The sequence below is a fragment of the Phalacrocorax carbo genome, chromosome 1 (assembly GCF_963921805.1).
Source record: "Phalacrocorax carbo chromosome 1, bPhaCar2.1, whole genome shotgun sequence".
In the NCBI taxonomy this organism is placed as follows: domain Eukaryota; kingdom Metazoa; phylum Chordata; class Aves; order Suliformes; family Phalacrocoracidae; genus Phalacrocorax; species Phalacrocorax carbo.
In genome coordinates, this window is record NC_087513.1 from 145,747,700 (window position 1) to 145,765,060 (window position 17,361).

A 17,361-nucleotide genomic window follows, 5' to 3' on the forward strand; every position below is an offset into this window, starting at 1 on the left:
AGATGGAGTGGGGGAAGGCGGGGGGCAGGGGAAGCTGAAGAAGGTCACACAGCTTCTTATAGATACACACTCACTGATCCCGCCCTTGTCATGCAGTTACAACTGTAGCTGTGACCTCACTAAAGCTACATACAGAGAGATTTTTGCTTTTATGGTCACATGGAGGGCAGATTTCTCAGCGTTTGATAGAAGGAGGGATTGAAGACAACCAGAACAACCTCTCTAGCTCCCAACCTATTTCCTGGCCGCTTGTGAAAAATACCTGTAAGCGTGCTTCAGGAAGCATCAAGACGGAAGCCGGGCAAGCGGTATAGAAGAATTGTCAGTGTCTCCCTTTAAATACTTTGATTTAGGGGGGAGGAGGGGAAAAGCACTTTAGGAGCTTATTCAAGGAGAAGATCACTTAATAAACAAGAAGCAGCAAACAGAACTGTAATGTTCAAAGCCTTTTCAATGATAGTGATTTTTTTCCAAGTGCTTGTGGTAAGCCAGAACAGGAAAATTTGGCTATTCCTGCCACTAAACCGCCTTGCTCTAAGTGCTAGATAAGAGAGCAGGTGCCAGGCCAGGGGTCCATCCTTCTCTCCTTTCTGGCACAAGAGCCAAAGCCGTTCTTGCAAACAGCACTTATGTAGTGGCCTCTGTGTTACCCTCTGTTCTAGGAAGGTGTCTGGGGAGTTGATTTTTGATTGTTCTTCCTTATTCCTCCTGCTTTCCCGTTCTATGCATAACTCTGCTTCTGCACTGAACAGCATTTGACTTTTAGGTCCCATCTACCCTCAGGCCTTGCTGCATTGCTGGTACTTCTTCCCCAAGTTTCTTTCTAGCCACAGTCCCTTGTTCCTCTTTCCTCCGTTTCCCTGCGTGTAGTTCTGTCTGACGGCCACTTTGTACCTCCCGCCACCAGCCTTGAAAGGGAGTAGCAGTCTAATCTTCAGGTACTCTTCGCCGCAGCTCCTTTCCTGGTTGCTTCTACTTTATCAGCAGCTGCCTTTCTATCAGGCTCTCCCAGACACTTTTGGGACATGTAGGAATGGTTCCTGGCTCTTGCCCACAGGAGGAAACAGCATGGACTTCTACTGTGTTCGGGTTGGTGCCTGAGCAGCAGAATGAGCGTTTCCTGCTGTAGGCTTAGTTGTCTAATGCTTCTATGGCTTAAATATAACCATTCAGTTATATAACAGTAATAAACTGTGACCCTAGTTTGGCTCAACTTCTGAGCGACATTGGAGAGTCCTAATGACACTGGCCCAGTTAACCCCCAAGAATGCTCAAAACTCATGTCCTGCCCTCGGTTTCAAATTCGTGGTAGAATTTAGATTTCATGATCTAAATGAATATTTTTTTAGAGGTGACCTTTTTAAGGACCACAAAAAAATGGTCCATCAATACAAATTGAGGACCCTTTGGTAATGCCCAACCTGTTTCAGCTATGACTAGACTGAGCATATCTTCTTCATTCCAGTGGTATGAAGACATTTGCAAGGTTTACCTTGTTTACTTTTCTAAAGGGATTTTTATTTTAATCTTCAGATTAAAAGAGCAGAGCACACTGATACTGGTTAACCTTCAGTGTGCATTATCTGAGGGCCAAGATCTTTGGAAGGGGTGCCCTTTCACCACCCAGTAAATCCAAACATAAGGATGTTTGTACCTTGCAGCACATACTCAACAAGTCCACTGCCTTCTGGATGTATCAAGTTTACTGTATATTTGCAAATTGAATTTACAGCATATGTACATTAAATCTGTTGGTGCTGAGGTATGTAGTGTGTTAAGCCTAAACGTAGCAGGTTCTGTGCTAATATTAGCATGAAAGTTATGCTAACCTTTCTCATCTCCATCTTTGGCTGCTTCTGGGTATCACTTTCCACCACACCATGGGTTAGGTTCTTCTGCTTGTTGCTTGCTACTGTTTGGGCTTTAATAAAACAGTTGGCAAAACCTGGGCCTTGTTCATTTCTGCATGTGTTCTCTAGCCTTGCTGTATCTGTCCTATGTGTCCCGAATGCGTTCGTGACACGTGTTGCAGTGCAGCTGCATCTGCTCCGTGACCATTCATCAGAGACTTCCAGATGTCTCGAGCCAGGACAGACTTACAGGAACTCCATGACCCATGGCCAGTTCTCCAATCCCATCTCCCTTCATATGGAGAAATTTGGAGTGGGGGAAAAAGTATATACTGGGAATATTGGGGAGGTACAGGGGGGCTGAACACAGGTAGGTTCATCCAAAATGTACAACTTTTAACAGATATGACTGAATACAAGGAGATAAATTTGCAAATGGCCAGAAAAGGATCAAGGAATAGACTTTGCTGCTACCTTCCATTACATTTGAATTTTGTTGTTTTTCTGATACTCAAACCATGTTTATCTACCTGATTCTAACTAGTTTAATTAAGCTTGAGCTTTATGGCCCTTGTGTGTTAAAGCATACTAGTAGTGCTTCAGTTAGTAATGGTATGGGGATGTATGAGCTCAAACGAAAACAGCTTAAAAGCTGGTAGCGTAATTGCACTCTGCAGCCCATTCAGTCACCAGACGTGTTTGGTGGCTGTTAGTAGCTTGGTTCCTCAGGGCTACCTCTTGTAAAGGGAGTTCAAAACTCCATGTTGCAGTGAAGACAGAGGGGTTCCACAGCAGGTTTGCTGCTTCTTAGGTACTTTTCTTTCAGGGGGGCTGTAAACAAGGTGAAAATCGAGGTTACCAATCTGCTACTTACCCGACTCTATCTTTGCTGCAGTCGATCCTTGGCAACCCAAGTGGCCTGTGGTCTACCACTCCGTTCAGCAGTTCCATCTGGTCAAGTAACCTCAACAGCGGCCTTCCCTTCACCACTCCAGCAAATGCGTTGCCAGGCATTGATCTCATGGGTAATGAAAACTCCGCTGCTGCTCCTCCACCTGCTGCTGCCACCGTTGCCAATCCTGCTGAAGACATGGGACAGACCTACAATCCTTGGAGAATTTGGAGCCCAACGATTGGAAGAAGAAGTTCAGATCCTTGGTCTAATTCACACTATCCTCACGAAAACTGAAGTGAAGCAAAAGGAGAGAACTCTTATCCAGGTCATGATGCAATTCTGAATGCAAATTTTTAAAACATCATTTTCAGGCTGTTGCTGGTCATGGCTCCCCCCCCTCTGCCCCTGCCAGTCATGCTTTCATCACTTGCTCCTTTTCAAAGTCTGTCCTGCAATATGGTAGTGTGAGATTGCAGATAAGCTTGAGGAAGTCCGGGTGTGGTCGCAAATCCCAACTACAGCTGAAGCCCGTAAATCTGACCAATTTCACTGGTTTCATATTTTACCATCTGCCATCTTTATTTAGGAAGCAATTTGAACTATAAAACGGTCCTGGCATGCAATACTTTTATGAAAAATACCGGTTTGGGTTTTTAAATTTTTTCCAGTATTATCCTCCAAGTTCTAATTTAAAATCAAAGGGCACTTTGTGCTAAAAATGCAGAGTATTTTTTTAAAATAAGGCTGTCTTTGTTAACACAGGTTCTAAGAATGTTAAAAAGAAAAAAAAAAAACCACAATGAACCAAACAAAACAACAAATAAACCAACAAAACCGACACGTAAACCTTAAGAGCAAAATGGCTGAATGTAAGAGCATTCTGTTGAGACTGTAATACACTTTCTGTGCTGTTTGTACATTTGTAAACCTGAATGCATTTTTAAGTTGAATTGAAATGCACACAGCCAAGACTTGTGGAAGAAACAAGATACCTTGTGCATTTCTTACGGATACAACTTTGGGTTGTACTTTAAAATAAATACTGCTTTTTTCAAGATCTGTCTGCTGTAACTCTGTTCCGGTATTTTCAAAACTTGTGCGTGCATGAATCCCCTTGGCGCTGGCAGCCTTCAGGCCAAAATCTGCTGCGCGTAGGGCCTATGTGAACAGAAACTTCACTGCAGATGAAACCTGGCTTCTCAACAGCATGGGCTTGTGTAGCAGTGGAGAATTAGAAATTGTTTTCAGGGTTACACAGTGCCACCCACTCGAAAATCTGCTGGATAGCGAAATGCTGGAAAAACGTCTACACGGCGTAAGTTTCCAAGTATCAGGCGTAGTAGCCACTGCTGCTGTTTGGGCTACGCCCGTACCTTTGTAACACTGTTCTTGTATAGGTCTGAACAAGAGCTTTACTATTTTTAGATACGATTTATCTGTCCCTTTAAGGTGCCTGTTTCCCTTCGTTAACAGAAAGGCAAGCCCCAGGGACTACATCTATATATATTCATCTGAGCTACAGCCAGGTAAAAATGAACCCTTCCATTACCAGAAAGCATTAACAGACACCAGCAACATAAATTTGCTTATGACTCAGTGGCACGGCTTAAAATTTACAGCAGCATTTTTTTATCAGAATCCATCCTTCAAGAGTAAGAACTGTATATTTGAGTTAAAACCTTTATGCTACAAGGAATATTGTGCGCAACAAAATATGCGCGTTAAATAAATGAGACTAAGTGACTGCTTTTCAGGCTTGCATTATGTAAACAAAACCTCTGCAACTGTTGTGGGATTGCTGTTTTCTTGCTGCCACCAGCAGGAGCTTGAAGATACAGATCTCCGAAATGGGAACTCACTGGAACTCCTTTGTCCTTAAAATTTTGATATTTCTAGAACCATGCGAGGTCACAAAATGTTCAGCGTGGATTTGTATGCAATTTTCTTCTGAGTAACTGGGCAAACAAGTCTCTTACTGCATGCAAAATAAAGAATAACTAGTTAAGCTACTGGCATGCCAGGGCCTGCTTCTCCGTGTGTGGAGCTTGGGAAGATAACTAGCAGTAACTTCGAGGTGGAAGAAGCCGCTTAAGTTAATGCGCTGCCTCTCTTTCCCAGCAGGTGTTTAGGTTTGAACTGATTCCATGGAGGAAAGCAGCAGAAACGAATTTGAGGGTACTAATAGTCCTCAGTGGTTCCAGCAGCTGTGAGGACAGGAAAAAAGTTCTGCATTAAAAACCTTTTCCTTTGAACAAGGCAAGGCAACACACAAGTAATTTAGACTTTTTTCCCCAAAAATGTGAGCCTTTCCTTTGTGTTATGCAAATAACCTCCGCCGCCTTTAGAATATTTTCACTTCTTGCTTTTGAAGGGTTTCTTCTTGAGCACCGATTAAATATTACTGAAGTTCCATGGGTGAAGCAACCTGAACTATCAAGATCTTTGATGCAGTTTCAGTAAGAGAGGAAAAAGCATGTTCTTCCCCCAAATTTCTAAGGAAAATGACATAGGCCTAAAGACTTCCTACTTCTGAGTGTCCTACCTTCCTTCCCTCCACTCAAAGGTTATTCTGGAGAGCACCTTTACTCTGTTCTGCTCTGTTAAAGAAAGCCAAAAAGCTGCCTTTAAAAAGATGTCCTAACTGTAATTTACAGAATTTAGGTGAAATAAGATCTGGGCACGAGTTGGGTATGGCTAAATAAACTTCTGTCTATGGTGAATACATGTACAGCACAGGTTTTGCTGCCTGCTCCCTGAGGCGCCCCCTTCTTGGCTTTTATGGCGTCATCACTCTTTACATGCATTGAAAACATCTTTTTAGATTGTTGAAAACTGGGCAGTAGTGGGGGTGGTGTGTGACGAGCCAGAAGATTCCACAGACATCACGGAATAATGGAGAGGACTGGCCTTTTATAATGAGGTAAAAACAAAAGAGCCCGAGGTTTTGGCAAAGCTCATGTAAAGTCTTACATAAAAATCTAGACAGGGGTTGAAAATGTTGCGGCCTGCTGGAAGGACAGGTTAGGATTAAAGAACATGGGAGAAGTAAAGTCAAAAGCTGGGAAGCAAGGGTGGACTGTTTTCAAAAGCAAAATGAGCAAGACTGGAGCTCAGAGCATGAGGGAAGTTCCATCTCTAGTAAAAAGACCAGAGGAAAAAACAGCTTAAAGCACTCGGGAGACGGGCTGCCCTGGAAATGGGGGAGCTCACATCCCTTCTGATAACTTAAAACGTTTCTTCAGGGTAGTGTCAGGGCCGAACTACTGTGAGTCACCTCTTCTCTTCCAGACCTGGAAGCTACTGGGAATACAAAGTTCCCAGCAAGGAAGAGGAATAATTAGTGTTAATTTTGGTAATTATTTTGGTGCTCCAAAAGGGCAGGTCTATTCTGCCAAGTCTTACAAATCGACTTTAAAAGCTTGAAAAGTTTCTGGCCTGTTTTTTAAATCAGAAAGCCCGAAGTAGGTAAGTATGGCTCTGAACATGTGAAATCAGTTTAATTAGCACGAGCTCTATTTCAAAAAGCTCTTGAAAGGCAGTAGAGATTTTGGTTAAGTGTAAGACCCTATCAGAACAGGATATAAAACTCCAGTCAAAGGACAGTTAGTATTTATTTCACAGATACAGACGCTTGGAATGAACGAACGTACCGATGAGCAGGTCCGGGCCCAGCCCTGGCCGCAGCTCTGTCAGCAGCGGTACGTACCGTAGCGTGGCCGCTGCCCTCTACGGCGAGTACCGAACGGGGGAGACGCTGGGGTGACGTGGGATGCAGACTGTGAGTAACAGCAGATTCTCAACAGCGGAGCGTCACAGTCGGATCATGCTGAAGTTGTCCGCTGGACTCGAGCTGACCATGAAAACTCTGCCCGACCCCGTGAGAGGTAAAATGGGGCGCACACAAGTGTTTACCTTCGTGGGGTAAGGAGCTGCCTTTCACTGGAACTGTTTCACCCGGAGTGATGTTTTACACTAAATATAGCTTTGCTTCATCTCTTCCCAACCTGTAATTATGAGCAAGTTTTCTGAGCTTCAGCGTTTCAGCCTCATGAAACAATGACAACTCCAGCTTACGGTGAGTCAGTTCGTTAGAAGTGGCTCTTCCACACGCTGGGGTTGGAAATAACCCAGCTTCTACTGTACGACTGCTGCAACTGGAAGAGTGTTCGGTCACCTCATTTTAAACAGGTTCTGCTTCAAAACAGTCTTTTGCCCAGTGCCTGTTTCCATATAACGCCAGTCAAGGATGGACTTTATGGGCAACCAGTGCTTTATTCACATCAATACTGAAGCAGTCTTCGGGAAGGACAGGATCAGCATGCTGTTCTGCAGCCCTCTGAATGCAACTACTAGCCATCCCTACTACTACTAGTTTGCTACTTGGATGCTGTGTGATCCAGCAGCAAGTGGAGCATGAGGGGTTTTTTTGTTTAATACACAGCAAAGAAGAAATCAAACAATCCACCAGCATCTGCAGGAGTCAGAGAAAATACAGTGAAGTGTTAGCCTAAACTCTGGGTGACTAATAAAAATTAAGCCTTAAGAGGCAATGAAAACCCAAATATCACTATATTTTCTGGCATATGGGGACTGTCGTGAACAAAACTGGGTTTTTTTTTTTCCCCGCAGAACCGTGTAAAGGTAGCTGCTCAGGTCCAAAACCAGCAGTAGGATCAGTTTACCTTAAACAGCAGATCACTTTGCACCAAGAGAGATGCACGAAGCGGAGGGAAGCGCCAAGAAGATATTATGGCCACTTCCTAAGGAAACCCCCATGAGGACCACCAAATAGAGGTCCTTCAGGAAGCACCCAGAGACCTGACTTCACTCTCTATCTGCCTACTGTGCAGCAAACGTTTGAGTGAGAGTGTCATTAATGCCGGATAATACGAGATCTTTGGGGGTGCGTGCTCAGTCTGTCCTGAAGTTTTACAAGATAGCACTCCAGTAGCCCAGCAGCAGCAGCAGGAAGCGAGCGGGCAGTGTAGCGCTGCGATACAGGATTCGCATGGGACGCATGCCAGAACAGTGGCATGACAGGAGGGGAAGCAAACAGACTGGCCAGGTCTGCGAGCTGGACTCTCTTGCAAGCTGTGAAAAATTGCAGTTCAGTTACTTGCCCTAAACAAGAGTGGGGATCTGGAGTCCGGCATCCCACAGGAGACAAGAGGTAGTGGCTGGGGAGAGCAGGGAGGAGGGGAGAGATGCCTCTGGGAAGGAGGTACAGGGTGTCCATTTTATAATTCTGGGGCTAATAAAATATTCCCAAGGGTGGGAAAAAAGGTAGCTATTCTGGAAAGTTGCCTGGGCGTTTTTTGGTATTGGTCCACAGCATGATGAAGTCACTTGTGGTGTTCTGGCTTAGTTACAAGGAACTTGCTGGGAAGCAAGCTGGGAAAGCGGGCACCTGGAGCAGCTTCTGCCTTGCCCAGTATCACTCACTGGCCCATTCTGGAGTTATTTTCAGGGGAGACGATACTTCCTGGAGAGAGGATGTTAACCTGCCTTATGGCAATGTAGAAGACAATAGAAGCTGGGTAGGATGGCTCACTGCCTCTCGAGGGAAATATAAGCTGGAATTGGATGAGAGACTGAAATGCTCCTTGGTATGCTTCTTCACTGGCTGTTTTTGGCTTTCTGGAAGGGAAAGGACTTTTAGTCCCTTCAGCTTTACGTCGCCCATCCTCCTGGTATAGCCTGTCCTCGGCAGTCAAGTTAGTTACCAGCAAAATTCTGCCAACATTGACAAGTTTGCCAACAAAGATGAAGAAAGTCCCTAAAAAGTACGTAACAGCCTACATTAAACAGGTATGACTCAGCTTATGGCTCACAGGGAAATTCCTGTTGTGCTGTATAAACTAGGAATCTTTTCAGACAACAGTAATTTCAAGGAATATTCACTTATGTCTTGTTCCAAACCAGCAACAAAGAAGTTTCTTCCCATGGGCTTTTGATGCAGGTCTAACTGCCAAACCTTGCTCACATTTGCCTGCCTGTCCAGTTCTATTCTGTGGCTGAAGACTTGGCCTCCAATTCAAGGGAGGGGTGGGGTGTAAAAACCAACAGAGCTTAAGAAAGCATCAATAATGCCTTTATGGTTCCATTAAACTGAGCAAAGGCCATGGAGTATCTAAATACTTTGGCACACTGGGGTGGGGGGGAAAGACACGAGGAACAAAACGCTTTAGCTACATTGAGAAAGTTAGTGACAAATTCACATTTCTTGTACGTGTGAGTAAGGGACGGAGGAAAGGCGGGCTAAAAGAGGGTTTCTTTCTTTGAAGCTGCTGAATTCAACAGTCTAAAGAAATGCTCCGAAAGGGTAACTCACCACAGCACAAACAGGAAGCGACCGTCCATGCTGCAAGTGGCACACAGACCGTCGCGCTGTTATCATAATATGCAGAGCTTAAGCTCAGGTGTGCAAACGTGGGACCTGGGCCATGAGTTGAACCCATGGTTCCAGGTATGTGGAATGAAAATGAGGCACACTGTGTGCTGACTTAGTGCCCTCGCATCGATCAACTGCACACAAAAGTCCATATGCTGCAGTTACTAGAACAACAGAAACTGACTATTGCTGAAGTCAGCAGGTTCGGCACCAGAGAGCTTCAGAAAATGGACAGTATTTAACTGTGCTGGCTTTGTTTTTCAATAGAGCCTCCTTGCAAAAAGTCACTAATTTGGTCTATACAGCAATAATAACCCACGGGGGAAAAAATCACCATAGGCTTTCAGGAATTCTGATGAAATCAGCAAACTGGAAGACACGTCCCCTAACTCAATAAATTTGAGTAATGCAATTCCCTCGCTCTGCACCGTGGAGCAAGTCCTACTATTTAGATAAACAGCTCCCCTCTGTGGCTACAAACAGCATTCGGCCATCACAACCGCGTCAGCTGGCCTTTAAATTTCCTCTATGATTTTTTTTCTCCTGAAAACTTTAAAAAAAACAATGCTCAGCTATAGTGGTAGCATTTTGCTTTAACGAGTACAGTGGGAAAATTGACACAACTTTCCCCACCGCCAGTCTATTTCTCAACAGCAATGTGCCAAAAAACCCTAATCCAACAGGAACTGGAAAGTTCGTGCAGTTCAGTGGTGAAGGTCCACAAATCGGGTCACCCCATTAGTTGTAACAAGCTTTTACATCCTTTCAAGTGTAGTATCACAACACGCCAGACAAGCCTAATGCGACCCAACTATTTCCTGTATTTTAATATTTCCTTCATCAAACTGTCTACAAATGAAGCACTTCTCTTTCTTTCCCCTTCTACATGCTTTCAGTATCTTTTCCTCTAGATCTGCTCACCTAACAAAATTGTTTCCCCAATATTTGATTCTTTTAACCTGTGATATTCTGTATGTGTTCAAAAACCTCAGCTCCTCCAATTCGCACAGAACTTTTAACAACTCATTTCTACACCGTCTACTTGAGGAATTTTATGCAGTTATTGTGTATTTTTGTTCAAGTCCCTGGCACACTGATTTCTGCCCTCACCCCCCAGCCTTTCAGTCCAATTGCTCCTTGTGAAAGAGCTCTGCTGAGCTTTTTGCCAGGGCTCCACATTCTCTCCCCTCTGACTATTTCAGTTCTTGTTTGTTCTGTCCAACTAACTAGTTTCAGTACCAAAGCTGTGCCGCAGCCCTGCTCTCTTCAGGGTGAATTGGGAACCTTGCAGAAGATGCCATATTCAAGGAGTTAGTGATCTTGGCCAAGCCATGCCTGCCCTGCTGGGCCTCCTACTTCAGGCTCGAGAAGCCCAGCGGTTAGTACGCGTAATCACTGTATAACACCACATACGCGGTGCTGTAATGGGACGTGCTGGAATGTCCTGTGCCTGCTGGTGCTGTGCTCTGGTGAATAGCATGAAAGAGAGGGCAGGACACTCCTACCTGTCAGGAGGAGATAGATGGGTTTGTTCCTTATGCAAGACAAAAGGCTCCATGGTGCAGCGGGGACCACTGCCATCCCGGGGCTGGGATGTGCACAGCTTGCCGGGGGAAGCCATCTGGGGTCTGGCTGGTGCTGCATGAAAGCAGGTTTCCCATTACCTGCCGGGATGTGAGCTGTACTTGCTATCTATATTGCTGGTTTTATTCTTTCTTATTAAAATGGCAGTGGTAGTATGCTATTGGCCATCGTGCCTGTCAGTCTGAGATCCGAAAGAGCCTCATGCCTCATCCATGAAGAATATGTCACCTATATGTCAAGAGTCATGAATCACTATTGATTAAAGATCAAATGTTTTAAAGCAAAAACCACCCTTGGTCTAAGTTCCCTCAAAGGTTCTGCCCTTCTAAGTACCACTTTTCTACTCAACTTAATCCCCGACTCCTGGCTTAGCTCTTCAACAACCGACAGCATTAACACAGTGCCCTGCACCTGCGAGACGCTGACATGGCACTCCAGTACTGATGCTGTGGGTGCTCCTGAGCCTCCCCTGCATGCCCTCATGTGGTCATTCTCAATCTCGGCAAGTGCAGACTTTGGGCTGCATCAGGTTGGTACCATCAGTAAGTGGTGGGACCAGAGCAGCTGCTGTCTCCTCTTCGCTCAGTCTTTTGAGACTACCACGAGTTCAAAGGTTTTCCTTCCTTGGAACAGTGCCTGCTTTTTCAGTGACACTATTCAACAGCTCTGTGTTCTTTAAATAACTGTCAATCTTGCTTTACAATACGAAAACAAGAATATTTATCAGATTACTGTCTAGCTAGAGCCATAGTCTGACATAGACAGGAATGTATCAGTAAAATGAAAAAAAAAACCCCGAACCTACAGTTTAGTGACAAGCCATCAACTTTCTAGTTAACTACCTCCACCATGAAGACAAACTCCTGCTTCAGGTCAATTCAGGCACTCCATGCACAATCCTGTATAAACCCCATAATCCTCATTTTTCTGAGGACTCAAACAATAAAAGCCCAAAAAGAAAGAAAGAAGTTAATACCCAGAGAGGGGGAAGTAGAGATGAGGTGACACAATGGAAAGTACCATAATGGCACTATATAAATTAATTCATAGCTAACACTTCTGACACAGACACTTCAGAAAACACAAGCCATGCCGGAAAGGTCACGCTATGTTTATTCTGTCCTTTCACAGTCATAAGGCAGAAGCCACTGTCAAAGACAGGACATGAGGCTGCGCTGGTTTTTCCTATGACCAAGTCCAGATGTTTTGGGGATCCTAATTTAGGTTGGTAAGCCTCAACTCTCTCTGGCTGCCCAATCTTACCTATTAACTGCCTGCTTAATTAATTCTCAAGACACTTAGCACTACTTGTGGAACAGAGGTAGTTCTCATTTTCCTTGTACAAGGCCAAGCAGGACCCAGAAAATGAGTGTTTCTCTGGCCCCTGGGGAGCCCCACCAGTATGGGTGTTCCTGGAGCAGACAAAACCCCAGCAGGCTGGCACTGGTCACGAAATATAAGCTTAACTGCAGGAACACTATACTCGGGGAACCTTTGGGCTGTGGAATTACAAATAAGAGGCTGCTTCTTGCATTCACCCCAACTGTGAAAAACAGGTAGCTAACCTAGGTTAGGGTCACTCCAGGACCAGTTTGCAGCTGGAAATGCTCCATGGTGCTCAGCCTGCCTGCCTTAGTGACAGTCCCTGCCAGTGAGATGAAAAATCACTTTCCCCTCTCTCCACTCAGTAAAATCCCCACTGAGTTCCCACAAGTTAAACCAGCAGCATGTCACGGCCTTACTGGAAAGGGCCACAGCGGATAATAACTCACGCACCAGAAAAACCATCTGGTGCATTTGGAGTTGTCTTCCGAGGATGACTGGGGGAAAGGGAGAGGGACACAGAGGAGCCAAAGAGCAGCTCAGCTTCCAGCATCCTGGGCAACCAGGTGTGGTGGAGCTGCAAGTAGGATCTAGCGGGGAAAAGCAGCGCACGCTGGTGACTCGGTTCCTCAGAGCTGCAAAGCAATGGAGAGCAGCGAGCGCAGGCAGCAACCGAGGCCCTTGTCCATAAGCCGTGTTACTTGACTGGGTGTGCCAGATGTGGCCTGGGTACAGCTGTGGCTGTGCCTGCCAGGCTAGAGGTACAAATCCCTGTCTCTTCTCCCAGCACTGGGGTGGGAGAAGGAAGCCCAGGCTGAGGTGAGTCTCAGTGATAAACTCTTCCTCATTAGCAGTTCCCAATACAGAAAGCCTCAGGAAGCTCATCAGGCAACTACAAGTTAGGCAAGCAAAGTGGCAAGCATCCTCTGTAGATTTAGTTAAAGTGGCTCTTGCCGCTGATGGCAGCAGCGGAGCCGGAATCCGTAACGTGTAACTCAATGCAGAACCAGCACGCGGAGCTGAGGATGAAATGTGGAGTCAGCCCACATTATGGTACAGAACCAATTTAGATACACATAGTAAAATCAAACATTGGTCGTTTTCCTTTTTTGCTCATGTGGGAAGAAGGCAGGACAAACAAATCTTCCATCCTCCTTTGATGTGTCCTCCTCTTCCCTTTCATAACATCTGACAGTTCTCATTTCCCTGCGCTTTGCAAAGCATCTTAAGACAAATGTTCTCAAGTGCAGAGGCACAAACAGCTGGAGCTGAGACACACTGGCCTGACACAGGGGGAAAACAAATCCCATGTCTTCTCTTTGCATCAGCTCCTGAGGGCAAAAGTAGCAATCTGTGCTGCCGGCAGCCCCTGACACTGTGGCTATGGAAAAAGGCAACTAAGGGGACACCCCTTTTCACGGTGACTTGGGAAGGTCAACCAGTGCCTCGAGAATCAGCTGCCAGTCGGCTGCACCGTGCTGCTTTGCACCACACCACAGGCTGCTCCCGCACGCTGACCTCCCACAAGCGCTGCGGTGCCCACTCCCCCCGTCAGATGAGGGAGTACGCCTGCATTTTCTGAATTACTGCTGAGCTGATGAACCTTCTTAGAGGAAAGGGTCTGGGACTGAGGAAAATATGCCAGATTAATTGTTAGTAGCACTGCCATATTTCAACTCAATTATTAAGCACGTCCACTGGCTGATATTTCTCAATCAATCAGCTTTATTCTAGCTCATGCCATGAGCCATATCTCACAGTGGTGCTGCAGAGAGCTACTTCCAGAGACTACTCCCACATAGGTATTGTAAAGCCTTATTTTTCATACAGAAAGTACACTTTTTTTGAAGATCTAGAAGTTTCATAAAAGTATTGCAAATCTCACAAGGCACTAGGGAAGTCAAAGATACGCATCATCATCCGTTTGCCTACAGACCATGACGTTGTGGATACTGCCACAGCATTTCAAGGAACAGCCACTCTTTCATACAACTTAAACTAAAGTTGACTGAAAATGGAACTTTATGTGCTGTGGCTGAAAGTCATGGGAAGTTTGGTCGAAACACAACGTGAAGAACATGCAATAAAACATGTAAAATAAATGGTTAGAGGAAGAAAATAGGGCAGGAGTAACCCTGAATCACAAAGTTCTGAGGTCAGAAATAATTTAAAGAAAAAAATATCAGAAGACTGTACCTTATTATCGCTAACAAATGCTATTCAGGACCTGATGGACACCTCTCACACATCTAGTCCAGATCACCTCATGTTTGTTACAAACCTGTGATGTGAAGGGTATTTTTACAGATATTTTTCAAACAGAGCATTTCTGTAACAGCAGGTAATCTTCAGGATTCAATCTGCTGTTGACTCAGATGCCAGAGCCATCATGTGCCCAATACCAACGTCAATCATCAGTGGCATTTTAATAAATGTCCTGAAATACCTTAAAAAAAGAGTAAATTATTTTCATCTTCCTTTTCAGGTCTTCTCAAGTCTGCACTATTCCTGAACAGCAGTATTCCAAGACATGGTTACAGTTCAAGCAATTTGTAGTCAATTATTAAAAGCACTTAGCTACCTTTCCTTCATATAAACATGTTTTATTGCTACAGTACTTTATGCACTCTAAAGATCAACTTGCCTCTATTTCAAAATGGAAATTGCAAGAGTCACCAAAATGCCAGTTAACAGAAATCTAAGATAAACAGGTACCCAACTACGATTTTTAGGAAGTTTCATTTAAGCACAGGATATAGCAAATACTACAAGAGGATTCTCACTTCTGTTGGATTAAAGACTACTACATCACTAACATGCTTCTAAAAGAGATGCGACGGACTGGTGAGAGGGGATAGTCCGCACCAACGAGCACTCCATGCTTCTGAGCAACCATAATTTGGAGTAGCACCTGCATGGGGGTGGGGACCCCGCAGCACCCAGCCAAAGGGATCAGCCAGGCTGCGCAGCGGCCTCCCTCACTGCCGTCCTCCCCGAGAGGACGACGGCAGCCACCGCTGCGCGTTACTTCACTGGCTCCAACAACCACCACGGCCGAGCCGGGTACTTACTGCTCCCGCTCAGCAGGGCCCCTTTGGCTGGCCCGGAGGGTGGTGGTGGGGCGGGAAGGGCTCCCTGACAGGGGCTGAACCGGGCGGCTGCAGGAGGAGTGGGGAGGGGGCAGCTAGAAGGCCCCTGGCAGGGTGATGGCCCTTTTCACCTTACATGTAGAGTGCCAGGGTGCTCCCAATCCTCCCGCGTGTGCCTGCTCCCACGTGGGTCCACGGGAGCTCTCTGTGTCTAAGAGTGTTACGGTCATCGCTGGCTCTGGGGAGGTGTAAAATACCTGCCAGGCCTCCCTGCTGCAGAAAACGCCCAAGGTCTTTGCTCCTGGTTAATCATTTTGTTCTTGTTAATTACTCCTGATGTTGCTACTCGTTAGGCACTGATCACTGGCTAATTACATCATGAATAAATGGATAAACTGCATCCACCCGGACTTGATTTAAATGGTACAAGTTGAGCAGTTTTTCTCTGTGCCATTCCCGTCCGTACGCACAAGTCGCACAGGCCTAGGCAGCGGTAGGGTTTTTATTGATGCTTCGATGCGTGTATTGAAAAAGCTTTTAGTGAGAGCTTGGGTGAAGTAGCAAACAAAAAACCATTCCCATCCCGGATCACCAGTTTCAGCCACAGTGTAAGTCGCTCGTATTCCAGATGATGCCGTTGGCCATTCTAAGCTCTCACCTTTCAACTACTCGATTTCGGGAGTAACTGAATGTTCGGGGAGCCTGATGGGCAGTGACAGGCTCTGGGCCGAGCGATCCAGTCTGGGGTCACTACTGTTGGCGGCTGCAGTAACTTCTCCACCCTGCTCCCTCAGGAACAGTCAACAAGCCTAGTTGTTTGGGCTTAGGTGCAAAACCATATGCCTATAGTCATGACCAGCACATTATCTCAAGCATTCTGACCGCAAGGACCAAAACTTTACAATGAATTACGTGAGGGGATGTGTGGTTTGTTCCTTATGCTGTAAAATCTGTAAAATACAGATTTGCAGAACTTTTCATTCAGAATACTTAGGGTATATGCACAAATATAATAGCTGCCACAAAAAAATAAGAACTTCTTGATGCTGAAGTCTCTGTGGGATACAGAAAACATCAGAAATTCTAGGACCAGACTGGCAAATAGCATACAGCTTACTATTAGCATGACTTAGGAAAAAAAAAACAGGGATGCTTGGCATGGATACCAGGCTCTTACAAACTGTGTTTTCATGCCATCAGCTGATTTCGATGGACGCTACTGAACAAAGCAAGACACAGCTCCAAATGTCACCGTCCAGCTGCCAAAGGGAGTTAGTTGCAAGGGGCAAAGCATTTCATTAACTGGGAGCAGAAAGTTTGCCTGACATTTAAAATAACGTGAGAAAAAGAGGTGGCTGTTAGTTAAGCCTTCCCATTCAGAGCCTGAAGGTCTTGCCATTCTGTAGGGAGAGCTATTTTAAACCCATATGCAGCCGGCAACAATACATAGATGTAAACTTTCTGAGGTGGGTCTTAGAAATGCTTAGGAATTCACAAACTGAAAAACGCTAAAAAAAGCTTACTCTTGGTCACCAAAATTACCTACAATTTCTTCCAACGAGGACGCTTTTTCTGGTTTAAACAAGTGTTTTGCTATTTTTTCTTGTATTCTTGGTTTTCTGTTATCTCATGCAATTTTTTCTGTTGTACCTATTGAAATTTCCTCTCTTTTGTCAGAGTACATGTTTCAAACTTAAAGACTTTACATTTGCGACATCAGGTGAGCCTTTCCGAGGTGCAGCTAGTGCCCGACCACGGAACGCTGTACTGGAGCTTCACGTCCTGCCTGAAGGCTGTCGTCCAGCAAAAGCCACGGCAAAGAGATGGACCAAGTTGTGGTTCCGCACCAGGGCACGCAGGCATCGCTGCTCCCAGCAGCTCCCCACAGCATCATTTACAACCCATGGACACGCATATGCCACAGTTCCACAGGCAACCCAGGTTCACGGTCGCCTTGGGTTTTGGATGAAGCAATCTTTATGGAGACACGTACGTCAGCTTCAAACAAGTGACAATTTCTCTAATAGCTCAGAATGCCTTTTGAAGTTGTTAAGCTTTCAACCACCTTTCTAACACCTTGCATTTTTAAACTAAAAAAGACACCGGTAGATACTTTTTTGACACCAATTTAAAAATTTTGAAATACAGATACGTATATATACACACACATGTGAATATCTTGCATTTGCAATTTGGGAATTCCCACCTGTCAAGCATCATCCCTTTCTG

At 45.2% G+C, this 17,361-nt stretch overlaps 1 protein-coding gene across 2 annotated transcripts in view; it reads left to right on the forward strand.

Moving 5' to 3' along the window:
* Positions 1 to 3,800, forward strand: part of TMEM131 (transmembrane protein 131) — a 102,106-nt gene extending 98,306 nt beyond the window's left edge. For both annotated transcript variants that reach the window (XM_064438530.1, XM_064438538.1), the window contains exon 41: positions 2,746 to 3,800. In XM_064438530.1, coding sequence (XP_064294600.1) covers positions 2,746 to 3,039 — 294 coding nt within the window. In that variant the 3' untranslated portion in view covers positions 3,040 to 3,800. The remainder of the gene's footprint in view (positions 1 to 2,745) is intronic.
* The last annotated feature ends 13,561 nt before the right edge of the window (positions 3,801 to 17,361 follow it).